This window comes from Drosophila teissieri, chromosome 3L (genome assembly GCF_016746235.2).
Source record: "Drosophila teissieri strain GT53w chromosome 3L, Prin_Dtei_1.1, whole genome shotgun sequence".
NCBI lineage: Eukaryota > Metazoa > Arthropoda > Insecta > Diptera > Drosophilidae > Drosophila > Drosophila teissieri.
The window spans coordinates 7,935,203-7,952,637 of record NC_053031.1 but is presented as its reverse complement, the minus strand read 5'-3'; the positions used below and the strand labels follow the sequence as shown (position 1 = coordinate 7,952,637).

Here is a 17,435-nt window from a genome sequence, read left to right as displayed (position 1 = left end):
TAGCCAGCAGCTTTCATTAGAGAGCAGTCGTATGTATTTCTTTAAAAATTTCAATTTATTTGTTTTAAAATGATTTGTGTTCTCCCAAAGTAGACATATATTGCATATATTAAAATATGAATATATGTTAAACAGCTGTTTCTGATTTTATATCAAATTTAATTAGTAACATTCTTGTGTTAACTCTGCATCAAAAAATGTACGGGTCAACTTGACTTTTTCGTTGTGTTGGCGATTGTTTTTGTTTTCAATTGAATTTGCTTTTTCAATTTTGGACTTTTCTGTTTATATTCTTTTAAGGATGACTTTGATGTTTTAGTAATATTTATAAATTACTCGAAAGTTGCAGTTCAATTATTTAACAGTCCATATATTTTACCACTTCGTCGCAGTATATTGTTGGCTGACTTTAAAAAAATAATTGCTTATTTAATTTGTATGGCCCTTAAATGTTTTAACAAATTCGATTGCATAATAATTTAATTTAATTTCTAATATTCAACGGATTATTGAACATCCCAAATGTATTTAACATTTCTGTGAGAGCTGTGAGCAAAAGCGCCATTGCGGCAGAAGAGGGAAGCCACAATGATGGCTATCGACTCTGCACATAACATCGATTGCCACGAGAAATCGACAGACCCACCACCACTATTGTTTATTTTGTTTTTCGTCGTTTTTGGATTCTGATTTAAATCACCTCGCGGCGAAAATCGGCAAATTCTAAACAAGCGCGTTCACCATTTAAATTCTGAGTGTAAGCTAAACGACTGGCATTTAACGAACCCACCAAAAAAAAAAAACCCCAACCAAATCAAGAGCTGCGAATTTGTAGATCCTCAAAATGTGCGACGAGTCCATTGAAAATGTGGAGCATCAAGGTAAAAATTAGTAACTTAGTCTGGCGCTGTTATTTGTCCAACTCATTTGTTTGGCCATTAAGCGGCGCCCAATATTTGCATAGAGAGCACCTCAAGTGCGTTAAATTATCATTAGGAAAAGGCGGCGACTTGGGCTCTAGCTCCTTGGGTAGAATGCAAAAAGGGTAAGTGGGGGTAATTGCGCGTGGATTTCGGCGATTAATTCGGTTTAATTGGAATGAAACAAGAGGAATAAGAAGAGTGAGCTAAATTTAGGCAAGTCAGTTCGCTCAGGGGAATCGCGCTTGTTTGCTGACCTTTTCTGCGATTCAGGACAGCTGCACTTCTTGACTGGGAAATCATCAAGCAACTGGGAATGCGCTGGAAAAGTTAGCAAAGGAGCAAGTCAAATAATAAGTGTGGAATACGGACTATTGAATGTGCAACTTTGAATGAGTAAACACAAATGAATAACATGCTTATTTCTGATAAAATTGCTGATAAGCGGTTGCCAGTTGAATTGTAAATTGTACGCAAAGTAAAATAAATAATAGCATGCCCTTTTTGGCATATAATCTCTAAATTAATACGGAAATATATCTTGCCATTTTTGAGTTAAATACATTCTCAATGTTTTTGCAATGTTTTGTGCTTTTAAATCATTGTTTCGTTCAGTGTAAGTATGCACGAGTGTTTTGGCCATTTCCTTCCTGTTCACTTCACACATTCGATTTTCCCCCACTGTTGATCTTTGACCTCTTCTTCCTGCTTTTCTGTCGCAATATTAAAAATAATATTTGTTCATGGCCAAAGCTAAGCCAATTTTGACCACCTACCAACATCAACCACTTTTGTTGCCGCCATGGAAATCGATGGTTTTCATTTTCATTACCATTTCGCCGACTTTGTCGCAATTCGCGTGACTTAAATGGGTTTCCTTATCGCTTTTCAAACGGCGCTTGACCAGAATTTTTATCAGCCTGTTGCAAGCGTTCTTAAATTGTCTTAGATTAATTTTAATTTATGATCTCCTGACAGAAGTTAATGAATTGTGGGCAGCAAGCACATGGAAAACAAAAATAGTTCCCATCGCTCGATTCACACACTTTCCCCATCAATTAGGGGCTATCAGACTTTTTGAGGGGCCATTTCAAGTGGCAGTTATATTCGATCCATTTCGGTGAATAATACATATATTGCGAAAAAAAACTCAATATGAATAAACGTTATAAAACAGCTATCTGCCTGCTCAAGAGATCTTTATAATTATTGTACTTGTTCCTAGTTTTTGCTTACCATATCGTAGTTGTTTGTTTAGTATTTACAAAATTTGTTTCGCCTTAAGCTTATCTCCCCGCCATGCAAATTGTCGTGAGTTAGTGCTTTACAATGGCTGCCCGGCGTTTCATGAGCAATGCTACTTGCAAATTTATTTGGCGCCCGCCCCAAGAATTATACTTTCAACACCCCAGAGATGAGAACAACAACGAACGAACAAACAAACGAATATTGGGCTGATTAAATTGCATATAACCTGACCGCCAGCAGAGGTTTCCATTGTCGTAGTCATTGTTGTCTATGGTTGTTATAATGCTTTCTGTGCAGTGATATGCAATTGTGCAATCCTCATGAGGTGTGCTATTTATAGACGCTTTGGATACCTGCGGGCACGTTGTTTTTGTTGCATGAGGGAGCACCACTTGGGCCACCCACCAAACACCACCCACCACTCCCCCACCATCCCCATCCACAGGGCGTTCGTGATTGATATTTGTCTCATTGGGGCACGAACACCTTTTCAATTGTTTTGATTCGAGAGGCAATCTAAAATATACGAGTACACAACTTACCATATTGTTATGCATGTTTGCAGTTCGTTCTCGTTTTGCACTTTGCATTTTGCACTTTGCATATGGCATATGGTATTTGCTATATTCTATATACGATTTGGCACGTACGGCGATTGGTGGCCTTTTTATGGCATCCCCCAACTGGGAAGCACCTGCATTAGTTATGGCGCAGACCCACAAGTACCGCCGAACAATAAATGTAGATGAATATTAAATTTGATGGCTCAAAGTTATATAATTCAGCATGTGAGGGTGTTAAAGCACGGACAAATTGGGCAAGCATGACTGGAAATATTCAATAAGGAACGGTTATGGCAACTGTTTTTTAAATCTAGGTGATAGCTGGTGAATAAAGCTGGTCATGTATAGCAGAATACCTCTAGATCATGAAATAAACATGTAATTAGCAGAAGAGCTTCTAAAAACTTCCTTAAATTTTAAGATCCTGCTTAGATCATAGAACCATTCACAGCATTAAGAGTTTCTTGGCTTGACTACTAAAGATCCCATTTTCCATACTTTAATTTCAAGCAAACGAACCAATTAAGATACATAGAGAAAGCCAACGAGAATTCAATTGGCAGACAATCTGTCTGATATGCATCACATAATTTATCTCCATACAAAAATTGTGTGACGCAATGAAATCCCGAAAAAGTTGCCTGTGCTCGAATTTGAATTTGAATATCTAGCAATGGCAGTTGATTGTGAATTTCCATTAATGGTTAATCAATGGTGATTGGAGGGCACGTGAGACCAGCGAGCGCTTTTCAGTCAGCCGGATTTTTAAGTGAGCCGCATGACTGCCAAGTGAAATTTATAGAAAGACCGGATGGCAGTGGCATTGTGAAAATGTTGCCTCCATTGTTGAGGCGGCTTGAAGCAGATTAAGCTGGATTACAATGAATTGCTTACACTTACACACTGCGAAGCGGACAAGGAGCAGCCGGAAAATTGCTTCCATTTCGCATTCGTCTGCATTTACGGCAAAAATTAAATAAATTACACATAAAAATCATGTCCATTTCTTGCACATTAAAGTGCAAAATTGAATTATTACGTTCTGCTGAGCGGGCGATCAGCCAAATAAACAAAAGAATACAGGCGCAATGGTCGAGAAGAAAAGGAAATAAAAATAAAATAAAATATCAACCATTTGCGTAGACATTCCCATCGTTGCGACACAGAACTCAGAACAACATAAAATATCTATTTGAAAACGGGAAAACAAACATAAAACACGTTTCCATTCGAAAAGTTGGTTCACAAATGAATATAGAAATGTAAAAATACAACTAACTGCATTTGATTTCAAATAAACATATTACAGCAAATTAGGTAAATATTTGGATTGGAAAGATCTTAGTTTTTCGAAACGCACTGTCTGAATTTCCAAATTTTTGTAGAAATGTTTTGCCGAAAAGAACAAACTTTGGCCACAATTTCCGATGCCAGTGCCATGACCAACTAGTCAAGGGTTTTATTTTTAGCCAAGAGTCGACTTTTTGGGGCCATGAGATATGGCGAACAATATCTGAGGCAATCGTCTATGATTAACTAGGCGACTTTTAAAGTTCTTAGGGCAGTGCTCGGTTGAGATCGAAAATCTGATTCGTAAACGAGCAGTTTAATTTTATGAGCTGCATAAACACTTGTCAGCGATTTGTTAATTGAAAGGTAAAGCAAGCGGTCTATTGAAAACCATTTACTTAGTTTTACTATGCGATACCCCACGTCAGTCATTAGCAAGTAAATATAATGCTGATTTATACAGAAAGCACAATAATTCAACTCAAAATCCGCTAGAACCTACTGAGCAGATCGCATTTCAGTTAAAATTCAACTATTTTCCCTAAAGTTATTTGCAATGTTTATTTGTAAATCCGAAAAACTTCTGTTTTTAGTGTAAATATAAGGTTGATTTATGTGCTAGAAATGGCGCGTATTTATTTGTATTGTGCATATATCTATTTTTCAACACCTTGTCCACATTTTTTTGGCAATGCTCCGCTTATTCATCATTGTTACCTCACAATTGCCATGTGTTAGCAACAATTAAATGCTGGCGGAAGATACTTTATTTATAAATTCCATCCAAGGGCGATTGTCGGCGCGAAATTCGACGCTTTAAATCTGCAAACATCATTTCATGCACTTGGTCCCAATTGACCCAGTTTTAATGTGATTTAAGTCCTCAGAGAGTCCAGTTCCTCGATTCACAATTCATCCATCTGTTCTTACACTGTGAAGATTCTGAAAATATATTTTTAAAAATGTAATAATTATAACCCCTAAAGTACACCGCATTTAAGAACTTTTAAGACAAATCATGGAGTTTAATAGGCAATTTAATAGCTATGTTACTATTTAGTTCTTAAATGACTGTTATTTTCTCGCAGTGCAGGAAGGGGGGAAGTGGGAGGGGCGTTTAATTACACGCTTACACGCAATTTCCGCTGCGAATGCCGCTGGCGGAAATTTACTTGAGGCGGGCCCGAGACTTCTGTTTGCTAGCTTGTTAATCTCGAAATATTTTACTTACTGGGGTAATTTCACTCGATTTTACCTGGCTACCTGCCTGACCTTAGGCTCCGAGAGGCAGAATTTTTCATGATTTAGCAAATAAGATTCTCAATTAAATTCTGTGCAAATTTACAATTAACAAACATGCAAACAGCTGGGGGAAACGGGAAAATTCCTCTGCGTAACTTGTAAAAGGTCAGGTTTCAGAATGGCTTATGAAATTCCAGGCACGACTAAAAAATATGAAGTATAAAAGTACATGTATTTATAATGTGGAACTCTATATTGAATTAAAATGTTATTATTTCTAACGGTTTCGTACTATAAAACCATGAGTCATTAGTTGCATAAATCGAGTCATATATTTGTAATATTAAGATTTATTTGCTAAACACAAAGAAGGTCTAACATTTACCTAAATTTTTCCAGACCACCATGTGCACTTCGACACGAACACGGTGAAGGATGACTTCGAATCGGACAGCTGTGTGACATATCAAAGGTCGGGCGACACGATTGTTGTGAGCCTGGGCTTTCTGCAGATCAGACATCGCTACCTGATCGAGCTCAAGCTGCCAACGTCGCTGTTTGGCGATGCCAAGACGCTGGCCAACAAGTTTGAGCCGGTGATCAGCGCCACACCGAGCTTGCACTGCAGGATCACCGAGTTCGAGGGCACCAAGCACGACGAACACGACTTTTTCGAGATGAAAATCGAGTTCTTTGCCTACAAGGAGAAGTTGCTGCGCGAGGTCCTTCACATCGTCAGCTCATCCAATGCCAAGGAACTGCTTCAGCTGGTGATCGCCGCCCGGGTGTTGGGCAAGGGCAAGGGCACACCTATGCTGCGGACAGGAATCCACTGCATCGGTGTCGAGAAGGATGACGATGAGTCGGAGGCCTCCGATTTCGCTGGCTTTGACAGCAAGCCCTAAACTGGAATCCCAATTCTCGCCTTGCCGCAACTTGTTTTCTTAGTTAATTGCAAATATTTGCATAGTTCTTAAGTGAAGGAGAAGAGAATGATATGTAACATTAGTTATTACCTACACAGTTATTGTGTACGTAGAACTCATTGAGCATTTACATTTAGATTTCGGTTTCAGTTTTGCTTCTTGTACTTAACATTTGTAAAATAACCGTGTCCGTTTCTGTTGCACGTGAGTGGGCGAACTGCCAATAATACTTGACATTTTGATTGATACTCAAGACCCTGTTATACCCGAAATTCTTGATTTCGCCAGTAAGATTAAAATGTTAAACAGTTTGTTTTCAAGTCAGCTTTGTCATGTATTAAAGCAATCTAAACAATTTAAGTGGGTGTGTCCCACTTAATTCAATTTCATGACCTTTTGAACAATGAACAGTTTTAATAGCCAATGAAGTTTCGGACTAAGAGTTTTTTAAAATTTTAAATATCGCTGTACATACATAAAATCGTATTTATTTATATTCCATATAACTGCACCATATACAAACTATTGTCACAAAAATATCTGTTTGAAATATATCCTCAGAACTACACAGAGACCAAAGTTTGGACCTTATTCAAATGTGTATAGAAATGTAACGCAATCCGGGCAATTAACTAACCCTAAAGTATGCAAAACCAGATGCAATTTATTGTGTGACCAAATCGAAGTGCTCGTAACGTAAAAACTATAATCTTTACCGAAGCAAGATATTAAATCTTTTTGACCATAATTAGCCCAGATTTATATTTAGCAAGGGCGTTTTTGATAATCTATTCATGTTGATAACATTTTGCACTGTCGAATGTATAAAAGGCACCGTAACCAATTAACTAGATTTTGTAAATTGTAATCTTTAAAAATCTGTTCAAGGATAACCAATTTATCAGCATATGTATTGGATCCCATTATCATACTGAATACCATTTAAGTTTATTATGGATTAAGCAACTAGCGAGCTGCTTAAGATGCCGTAAATTAAATTCGTTAAAAGACCCAGCAAGACTTTATACTAATGTGCTTTTCCGTGGAACACTGAAGGGTATTTAAAGAATTGAAAACAATTGAGTTTATTTTGACAGAAGTTACGAAAATTATGGACCTAACCGAATATTAATTTCTAATGCTTGGAAACTATTTAAATCTTGCGAAACGTAATTATTTTAAAATTTAAACTTACTAAAATTTTATTTAACAATCACAAGATTTAAAACTTATTGTCTTATTTATTTTAACTAATGTATGAACAAGAACAAATAGTTTTCCAGATTGGGTAAAGTTTTTTTTTAGGGGAAAAGGTTTTGGTGCTGGCTTAAGTTTGAGATAGCTATGAAAGGTTCTTGTCTTGGATTTGGGCAGCTTAAAGTGACATATTCAAATAAAAGATTTGCAAAAATATTGCATTTGATTCCATGATCTAAGTCGGTTTGTTATTTACATTCATTATTTAATGACACATTTTTAGAACTCAATAATCTCTCCACTATCACACATTTTATTAAAGCTAAACAGCCCGTTTAAGTTTTGATTATACCAGTGAAAGCAATAGAAGCTTAGAGAGCCCTGCTCCTACCTCCATGACCGCTGACGTCACAATTGACCCTCACTTCGCGTATCTCCCAACACTGTCATCGCGCTGTCGGCAAATATGGCGCCCGCTAGCAGTTGTTGTGCTGTCGTGTGGTACGTGTGGCTGGTCCAGAAAATTCTCGTTCGCTTCGAATAGGGCTATTATTTAACTCAAATTCGGAACAAAAATATGCTGAAAATGTGATGCGAACAAAGCTGTGATGAAAAAACATAAAAAGTGTTAGGGAAATCAGGTTTTTAATGGCTAAATAACGTTTTTCTCGATGCCCAGCCAGATTTTCTACGCTTGTGTGTGTATGTGCGTGTGTTTGAGGGTACCAAATTTGCAGCCCGAAAAAAAATTGAGGAAGAAAATTCGTTTTTTTTTACCAACTTGGCACTTGGGTGACTGTGCATGTGTGTGTGCAGTCGGCGGGCTTGCTAATTTTACGCTAAAAACCACAACAATAATGTGTAAAAATAGTTTACGATTGCAATTGCGTGTGCGTGTGTATGGGCGTGCTTGTGTGTGTGCGTAGTAGGTTGAGTCAGTGTGTGTGCAATTTTTTCCGGCAGGCAAAAATCTCTCCATTTGCAACACTGAAAAATCGATAAAACTGCAGCAAGACTTTTTCGGTGTAGATTTCACTAGCCAAAAAAAAAAAAAAATAATAATAAAAGCTGCAAAAATATGTCCTAATCGTTTCCACTTTTCTCTTTTTCTTACCCAACAGCTTTTGTAACTAAAACTCCGTTTTGACATCACTTTCATCATAATCTGAACAAAATAATAATAATATAAAAATACAACAACAAATATGATATAAAAATAAAAAAAAACCATCGAAAACGAATCAAAAAATAATACATACAAATATAAATCGCAAATAATTAAAAGTTACAGCAGAAATACATAAAAAAAATCTACAACAACATAGCTCAAAAGGAAAAACTCAAAGCAAAAACTTTTTAAGTTTTTTGGACTCTTCTTTGTTTTTGTTTCGTTTGCTTTGCAAAGAAAAACATAGAAAACAGAAAAAAACGAGAATTTTTACGCCGCCCGTCGGTGTGAGCGAGACAGACAGAGACAGAGAGAGGGAGATAAAGCGACTGCGCAAATAAAAAAAGAAAACAAAACAACAAGCAACATAAAAAACAAGCCAAGCTTGAAACGAAGACTTTCAAATAAAACAACAACAAAACCAACAACAAACCAAACAAATTGAAACGCTGTGAAATTAACTCGTCAATACTCAAAAGCACCAACAAATAAATAATAAAAAGAAAAGCCAAAACAAAATAAAAGGCAACCCACGAAGGAGCAAGTAAAGCGGAGTTTAACAAGAAAACGGCAAAAGCACTGAAAACAAAAAAGCAACGGAAAACGAAACTAACGTGAAATAAAAGGCAACGGCGCTGCGGCGTTCGGACTCTCGAATAAAGAAAAAAAAACAATTCAAGCAAAACCGCAAAAAACACACTTGGAAAAACGCTAAATAAATCCCAAAATTCCTCATTATTTTTCCTGAAAAGCTTTAATTTAATTACGAATTTTTTGTTGTTAAGTCAGAGTGAATTCAATTTGCTAATTAATTTTAATTAAGACAACAACATCCGAGCTACAAAAGCAGCAGCAACAACAACAAACAAACAACAACCAACAAACAACTGAATTAATGTTTTAAAGTACAAAATAACCGGGAGTAAATCAACAACAAATAATTTAAACATATTAAAAACGATATAATTTAAAACGCAACATCAATCTAAATTATTTAACTAAACATAAAAAAAACACTGCTAGAATATAAGTCGATAACTGATAAAAGCCCAAAAGGGCGAAAGAGAAGTGAGAGACAGAGCGATAAACGGAGGAAGAAGCAAGGAGAGCTGAATAAAACCGATGAAGCAACAATTGTGCCGCAAAAAAGTGTGAATAAAAAAATATATACTAAAAAAAATAACGGTAACAATAAAGAAAACATTTAAAACCAAAAATCTACAAGAATTCTATGTTTTAAGTCACGTTTTACACAGACCTACAACAACAACACCAGCAATTTAACTTAGCCAATAAATTTAATAAAAAAAAAAAACAATAAATTAGTGAAAAGAAAAATAAACGGATTAAGAAAATATATATAGAGAACGCATAACAAATTCAAAACTGCGGCCTTGTGCCAAAACAACAGTTTTTATTTTTTTCCAATAAAGCATTGTTTTTTACTGGTTTTCAATTCAGTTTTTTTTATAAGTGTACCTAGTGAGAAATGTTAAAAGTCTAAAACAGCAAAAGCAACTGCAACAAACGGAAGTAAAACGGAGAAAAAAAAAACAAAACAAATTCAAAGAAAGATTTAACAACTCTGTGATAATTACTGTAAATTTATAAATTTAAATAAACAAAAAGGAAAAACGCAAAGAAAAACCACAAAAAAAATCTCTAATGAAATGAAAGGAAAACCCCGTAATTTTTAACAATAGGCGAAAAAGAAGAAGAAGAAGGAGCGAAAGAGGAGCAGAAAGCAGAAAAACATCTTAAACCAACAACAACTTTACACTTAAGAGCAAATGCAAATGAAAAGATAAAAAACATTGAAACAAATTCGTGATATCTTAAAGGACTTCGATACATATATACTATAGTATATTATATATTATATTATATAAACTATTAAACTAAGCTTAAATCTAGTGAGCGTCAACCGAGAAAACAAAAACAAAACAAAGGAATAAGTGAATAAATAACAAAACCAACCAACACAAAGCAAAAATAAAAACCCTAGGTTATGAAAAGACTTCAAAACGCATTCAAAATATATATATATTTAAACAAAACAAAATAAATCGTAGACTTAAAGTTCAACATAGTAAATGAGCGAGGATAACTTTACATAACGGGTGTCCTATATCTATTATATACATATATAAAAAGAAAAACAAAAAAAAAACCTTAAAACTCATAATTTTTGCTTAGTGAATAGTAAATGAAACAGCAATAAAACAGCAACAAAAACAAAAAAACAAATTATACAAATCGTGCAACCGAAAAGTAATAGCAACGTACAGCGAAACAAAATAGAAAATCGACACAGAAAGAAAGTAAGAGAGATAGAAAGTGAGGAACCGGAAACGGAAGTCCCGAGAAGAGGAAGAAGGAGATTTAAACCTCGTCCCCCAAAAATCATCGTTGTACTAAAGGTATTCGAAAGTAAATAAAAAAATCACTACTACTTCCTATAAACCACAACGATTGCCTACAAAATATATATTATATATATGTATACTAAATAGAAAACAATATAATCAAGCAAATCACACAAAATATTCAAATATCAAACAAAGCTAATCTAACCCAAAAGTAAAAAGTATTCCCAGTGTATTTTTCTAGTAAAACTAAAGTAAAAATATAAAAAAAAAACTCAACCAAAATCATTTCAAACAAAATGCAATAATTCAATAATAATTCAAAACTCGAAAAAAAACAAAAAACACCAACGGCAGCAGCTGGTATGCATTTTCATCGTGAAACCACAATATTTTGAATACACAAAACAAGCAAACTTTAGAAAAGAAAAAACAAACTACAACAGACCCAGGAAGGAACTTCAAACTACCAAAACAAACCAACAACGTTACAATATTTGTCGGCATTTTTTACAAGAAATAAAAACACAAAACAACAAGGAACACAAAAAACAAACCAACAACAGCAAAGGAAAGCTAAGTAAAACAACCACATTTTTTGCGGGGCATGCCCTCAAAAAAAGACAAAAATTTTTATTAACTTCGAAGACAAGGAATTTCAGTGCCTCTTGTGCCAGTGTTTAGCCAAAATATATATACACAAAAAACAAAACAAACAACAAATAACAAATACGTATTTATTGCTTAGTTTTTTCTCTTTGATATAAAACTACACCAAAAAATTAAAAAAAAAAAACAACATAAAAACAAAATTTAACACAAGTGAGATCAACAAATCTGTTTTCGGTAATTTTTCGCGCTTTCTTCAACTTTAACTCTCGTTCGAATCGTTCTCGTCATTCGCATCCATTATCGGTTGATGGGATTAAACCACCGACCACCCAATAACATCTATAACATCGCAATCAACGTCGCCAAGAACCAGAACCAGTCTCCAATTTGCTAGTCCTTATCAGCATTTCTCTTTGTTTGTTAATATCCAATCAAATCAATCAATCAAACATGAATACCCAATCGAAGGTGTACCGCATCGGCGAAGGTAAGTTCGAAATTGGGTTTCCTAATTCTCTAGTTTATGTACATATGGCATTTTAAAAGGCGTTTAACTTGTTGGTTCTTATCGAAGTCCTTATAATGTTCGCTTTTATTTTCCATGCAATGCTGCAGAAATCTATGACAACTTGCCAGGCGATAATTATTTCAACATGAATGCCATTCGCAACCTGGGAATCCCAACCACGTTTCCGACCATTGGAACCTTTACGCTTGACTCTACTACATTGGGACTGCAGCCGCAAGGTCAGGGACCGTCGCCCCAGCAGCAGCAGCAGCAACATCAACAACAGCAGCAGCAGCAGCATCAGCAGCAGCAACATCAGCAGCAGCAGAATATGCATCACCATCAACATCAGCAGCAACATATGCAACAGCAGCAGCAGCAGCAACAACATCAGCAGCAACATCAACAGCAGCAGCAGCAACATCAACAGCAGCAGCAACATCAGCAGCAGCAGCAGCAACAACAGCATCCGACCATTGGAATGTTTGATGCCAACGAGGTTAACGATGTCATCCAGAATCCTCCCCAAATCGGGGTGTTCCAGTCTAACAGCGTTCTGACCAACGGAACTGGCAGTGGCTCGTCCATTTTTGGCTCGCAATCGAGCAATTCATCGGCCGCTGCTGCAGATCCCAGCCAGACCACCCGGGAGACTGGCATCATTGAAAAGTTGCTGGTGAGTGGAAGAGAAGAGAAACTTTCGCGTGACTACAATATCTAATTTTACGTTATTTGTTTTGTTTTAATTATAGCACTCCTATGGATTCATTCAGTGCTGTGAGAGGCAGGCGCGTCTCTTCTTTCATTTTTCGCAATTCAGCGGTAATATTGATCATTTGAAAATTGGAGATCCCGTGGAGTTTGAGATGACCTATGATCGCCGCACCGGCAAGCCGATAGCTAGTCAAGTATCTAAAATAGCCCCAGAGGTTGTTCTCTCCGAGGAGCGGGTCACCGGCACGGTGACCACCGAGCTGCGCACAGATAGCGCCAACAATGTGCTCAACTCCAGCGAGACCACAGGTCGCATAAGCTATGAGAACCGAGGCGAATGCTTCTTTTTACCCTATACCAAAGACGATGTGGAAGGTAATGTCAACTTGCGCGCTGGCGACAAGGTCAGCTTCCAAATCGCAACGAACCAAAGGTAAGGATTGATTTTAATCTTTTTTTATACGCATTGTAAACTAACGAACCTTTTCCATTGCAGAGGTAATCTAGGCGCTTGCCATATTCGCCTGGAAAATCCGGCCCAGCCGGTTAAGTATCGTGGGGTTGTCTGCTCGATGAAGGAATCGTTTGGCTTTATCGAACGTGCCGATGTGGTCAAAGAGATTTTCTTCCACTTCTCGGAGGCGGAGGGCAATGTGGAGCTGCGTCCCGGTGACGATGTCGAGTTCACCATCCAGACGCGGAGCGTAAGTGGCAGCGGCGATCCAACCAATCCCAACCTCCTCCAATCGAAAATGCAGTCTGCATCTGTGCCTCCGCAGGGCCGTGAATTTGCGTGCAACATCACGCGCCTAGCTCCGGGATCAGTGATCTTCGAGGACGTGGACAGCACGGTGTATAAGGGCCAGGTGCTTAAGTCGCTTGATCGCAATAACCCGGTGCGCCAGAACAACGATCCCTTGCCGGGTCGCATCCGTTATAGGGCATTGGATTACTCCGAGGTCGAGGTTCCGTTCGGGGACAAGGATCAAAAGGGTGACTTCACCCTGCGCCACGGCGATTGGGTGCAGTTCCTACTAGCCACGGATAGGCGTGATCAATTGCAGCGGGCCACCTCGATTGCTCTGTTGGATGAGACCTTCAAGGTATCCGGCGAGAAGCGAGAGCAGGGCACCATCGCCTCTCTCAAGGAGGGCTTTGGCTTCCTGCGCTGCGTAGAGCGTCAGGCCCGTTTATTTTTCCACTTTACTGAAGTTTTAGATACGGTAAGAATAGCTAATCAAATTATTTATGGTTATATTGGATTCAAAAATCCTTTACTTTCTTATATATAGAGCCGTGAAATCGATATCAACGATGAGGTAGAATTCACTGTCATTCAGGAGCCTGGATTGGCCTATAATAACTCGCGTTTGCAGGCCATACGCATTAAACACTTGCCGCCCAACTCAGTGCAATTTGAAACTCTAGTGGCCAGCAACATAGAGGGTATGTTCCTGTAGTACCATTCCAATTTATAGCATTTACTAATTCGTAAAATCTTTAAACAGGATGTGTAACTCGCGAGGCGCCCAAGAGCCCAATTAAATCTCAAGATCGCGTCGAGGGCGGTGTGATTACCTACGAGCATGCCGATGTTAAAAAGACTATTATGTATTTTCTTAAAGACTGCGAAAAACCACCAAGGATTGGGGAGCGCGTACGCTTCGATATTTACATGGTACGTTTGTCATTTAAACAAATTAGAGAACCATATTTTAATTTAATTAAAACCAACAGGTCAAACGTAACAAGGAGTGTATAGCCGTCAACGTACAGCAAGTATCACTGCATCAGCAGCAACAACAGCAGCAACAGCAGTTGCATCTTAATCAATCGAATGCTGGGGCAAATATCAACCAAAACGACCAGCTGGGAGGATTGTCGAATGGAATCAGTAGCAGCAGCTCAAATGCTTCGCTACAGAATGGCTATGTCATGCACGGCAGCCCTGGTGGCAGCACCAGCAGCGTCGGCAGCAACAATCCAGCTCATCTGGATGAGTTTAAGATGGAGAACAACAACCATGCCGGATCCGATGCCGGTCAGGTGTACCGTGGCTTCATAGCCGTGATGAAGGAGAATTTTGGATTCATTGAGACTTTGTCCCACGACGAGGAGGTCTTCTTTCACTTTAGCAATTATATGGGCAATCCCAATTGGTTGGAGCTGGGCCAGGAAGTGGAGTACACTCTCGCTCGGAACGGAAATACATCCGTTTCCGGAAACTGCCTGCCGGCGGAAAATGTCCGTATGCTGCCAAAGAACTCTATTCCCCAGCCGGCTGTGCTGGAGACCACACACAATGGCGTTGTTGCTCGTCCACTGCGCTGCATCAATCCCGACCAGCAGGAATATGCCGGTCTCATTGAAATCCTCGATGAGCTACGTACCACAGTCATTTCGCAACACGAGTTCGGGATCACTAGTCTGGTGAACAAGAGGGATCTGCTCCAGAAGGGCGATCTCGTTAGCTTCCGCATCGATGAGAGTGGTCGAGCAGCAAACGTAAATGCCGTAAGGCAGAAGAAACGTGCCACAGTGGACTCCATCAAGGGTCAGTTTGGTTTTCTCAACTTTGAGGTGGAGGACGGCAAAAAGCTGTTCTTCCACATGTCAGAGGTGCAGGGCAATACTGTCGCTTTACATCCAGGCGACACCGTGGAGTTCTCCGTGGTCACCAATCAGGTGGGTTGATTGCTACTACTTGCATTGATTTCATATTAACGAGTATTGTTTATTTGTTCATCAGCGCAATGGAAAGTCTTCGGCTTGCAATGTTCTGAAAATAAACGATCGTCCGGATCGTCTGATCTCGCGCCTTAAGCTCAACGGCGATGACACTGTGCCGCGTCTAATCCTCATTCGCGCACCCAAGGGACCGCAGGGCAAAGGCTTTTCCGTTCTAGCCCGTCATCCACGCATTCCAGGTGAGACCGCGCATATCACATCGTTTAATGGAGTATTTAACGTAACGAAATCGAATTTTGCAGGCAACTTGGTGGAGTAGATTGCTGAAGATGTTGTATAAGCAAGCCAGGATATTAGATGCACATCAAAGACAATTACCTACAGCTATATATATTCTTGTACGCAAGCCATAACCGAGCAGGCTACCAATCAACAAACTAACAGCAACGTGAACTTGTCGCCCTTACCATATACACAAACATTTATAACGAATATAATCCCTAGAACCAAGCAAACACTATTGGAAAAGATTGTAATTCATAATAATGGATAGCAAAGGCATACATTTAATATTTACGAAACTACTTAACGGCAACTCAACAAGAGAGCTCTTCGTGTCTGAAATCGAAACTTATTTGTAATATTACCAACTAACCCCTCCACCATTGTAACGCTTTGTTTGTAACTAGACGCAACGGTGAACCGAGTTGTGGCCAGTTTGAAACAAAATGAAATTGAAATCCAAGTGTCTGAGAGATAAAACCAAAACGTTTGTATACGTATACTATTTTCTACTAGTTTGCTTTAATTTTAACTAATTAAAAAAACCAATGCGATAAGTGAGAACAAGGAAACAAGCAACATAATCTATGTATTCTATTTATTCTAGAATGGCAACGAACTCCTTGCATAATTGCGTTAGAAATTGTATAAATGCAACACTCTATTAACATTTATCTAGGGCTGGCATAGTTCCTGCTTCTACTGTATCTTGATCTACTCGTATTCTTTGGTACTTCTCGAAAAAATGTCCTTTCACTGCTTTCAATCTTACTGTTAACGATTTATATTTATTGAACTATTGTTGTACTACGACTGCAAGTTATGTAGAATAACAGTCGCAGCAGCGACAGCAAACAAAAAATCAATCAATGGAGTGAAGCATGAAGAAAGTATTTATATCTACAAGTACATATATATTTTACATATTCATTAACGTAAACATACCTAATATTAATGTTATTATTTCCCATGATTTGATCTTCGCTTGTATAAACACGTCAAGATGTTTTGCCAATTCTTTAGTTGCATTCAGACAGTTGCATTAACTTATTACATAACATATTATACAAAAACATACATGCTACATCGTAAATATTTATTTAAAGCAACAACAAATCGCATTACGAAAACTCACAAAAAAATATCCAGGAGAGAAGAAAATTATAAAAAGTTTTGTGTAACGATGAAGAGCAAATTTAATTTGCTGAGCCAAATCTGTTGAAACCATTTAATGAAGATTATAAAAATAATTTTTAAAAAAACTAAATATACGAAGAAAAAAAAGCTACAAAAAAACAAAAATAAACAAAAAAAAAAAAACTTTATGAGCGTGTCGTGTGTCGGTAACAAAGAGCAAATATTGTGAAAATTATGAATTTCAATTACTAAAGAAACAAAAACTAAATGTAACAACAAGAAAACACAAAAGAAAAACACATTTAACAAGCTAACAACAAATTTGGGATCAGTACGTCCTATTATAGCCATGTTATATACATACAACTAAAAACAGAGAAAACACAAACAACCAGAACTTACACTAAGCAGCAACACTGACACTCACAGACAAAAACCAGAACAAAGAGCATGAAAACATAGTAACTTTAATATTGTATAAGAATTATACATCAGCGTACATATAGCGCTATATGCGGGATACAAGTCCACACGGATACATCCTGCCGGGCGGGTGGGGTAATCGAGGTTGATG

At 37.8% G+C, this 17,435-nt stretch overlaps 2 protein-coding genes across 2 annotated transcripts; both read left to right on the top strand.

Moving 5' to 3' along the window:
- Window positions 1–631: 631 nt before the first annotated feature.
- Window positions 632–6,768, top strand: LOC122616691 (UPF0687 protein C20orf27 homolog). The gene is made up of 2 exons (XM_043792232.1): window positions 632–881; window positions 5,663–6,768. The coding sequence occupies exons 1-2, from the start codon at window positions 845–847 to the stop codon at window positions 6,166–6,168; spliced, it is 543 nt and encodes a 180-aa protein (XP_043648167.1). The 5' UTR covers window positions 632–844; the 3' UTR covers window positions 6,169–6,768.
- Window positions 6,769–8,695: 1,927 nt separating this feature from the next.
- LOC122615656 (cold shock domain-containing protein E1) lies at window positions 8,696–16,308 on the top strand. Its single transcript, XM_043790696.1, has 9 exons — window positions 8,696–12,019; window positions 12,148–12,716; window positions 12,793–13,187; window positions 13,251–13,977; window positions 14,047–14,200; window positions 14,263–14,432; window positions 14,492–15,439; window positions 15,504–15,681; window positions 15,745–16,308. The coding sequence occupies exons 1-9, from the start codon at window positions 11,983–11,985 to the stop codon at window positions 15,759–15,761; spliced, it is 3,195 nt and encodes a 1,064-aa protein (XP_043646631.1). The 5' UTR covers window positions 8,696–11,982; the 3' UTR covers window positions 15,762–16,308.
- Window positions 16,309–17,435: the final 1,127 nt, after the last annotated feature.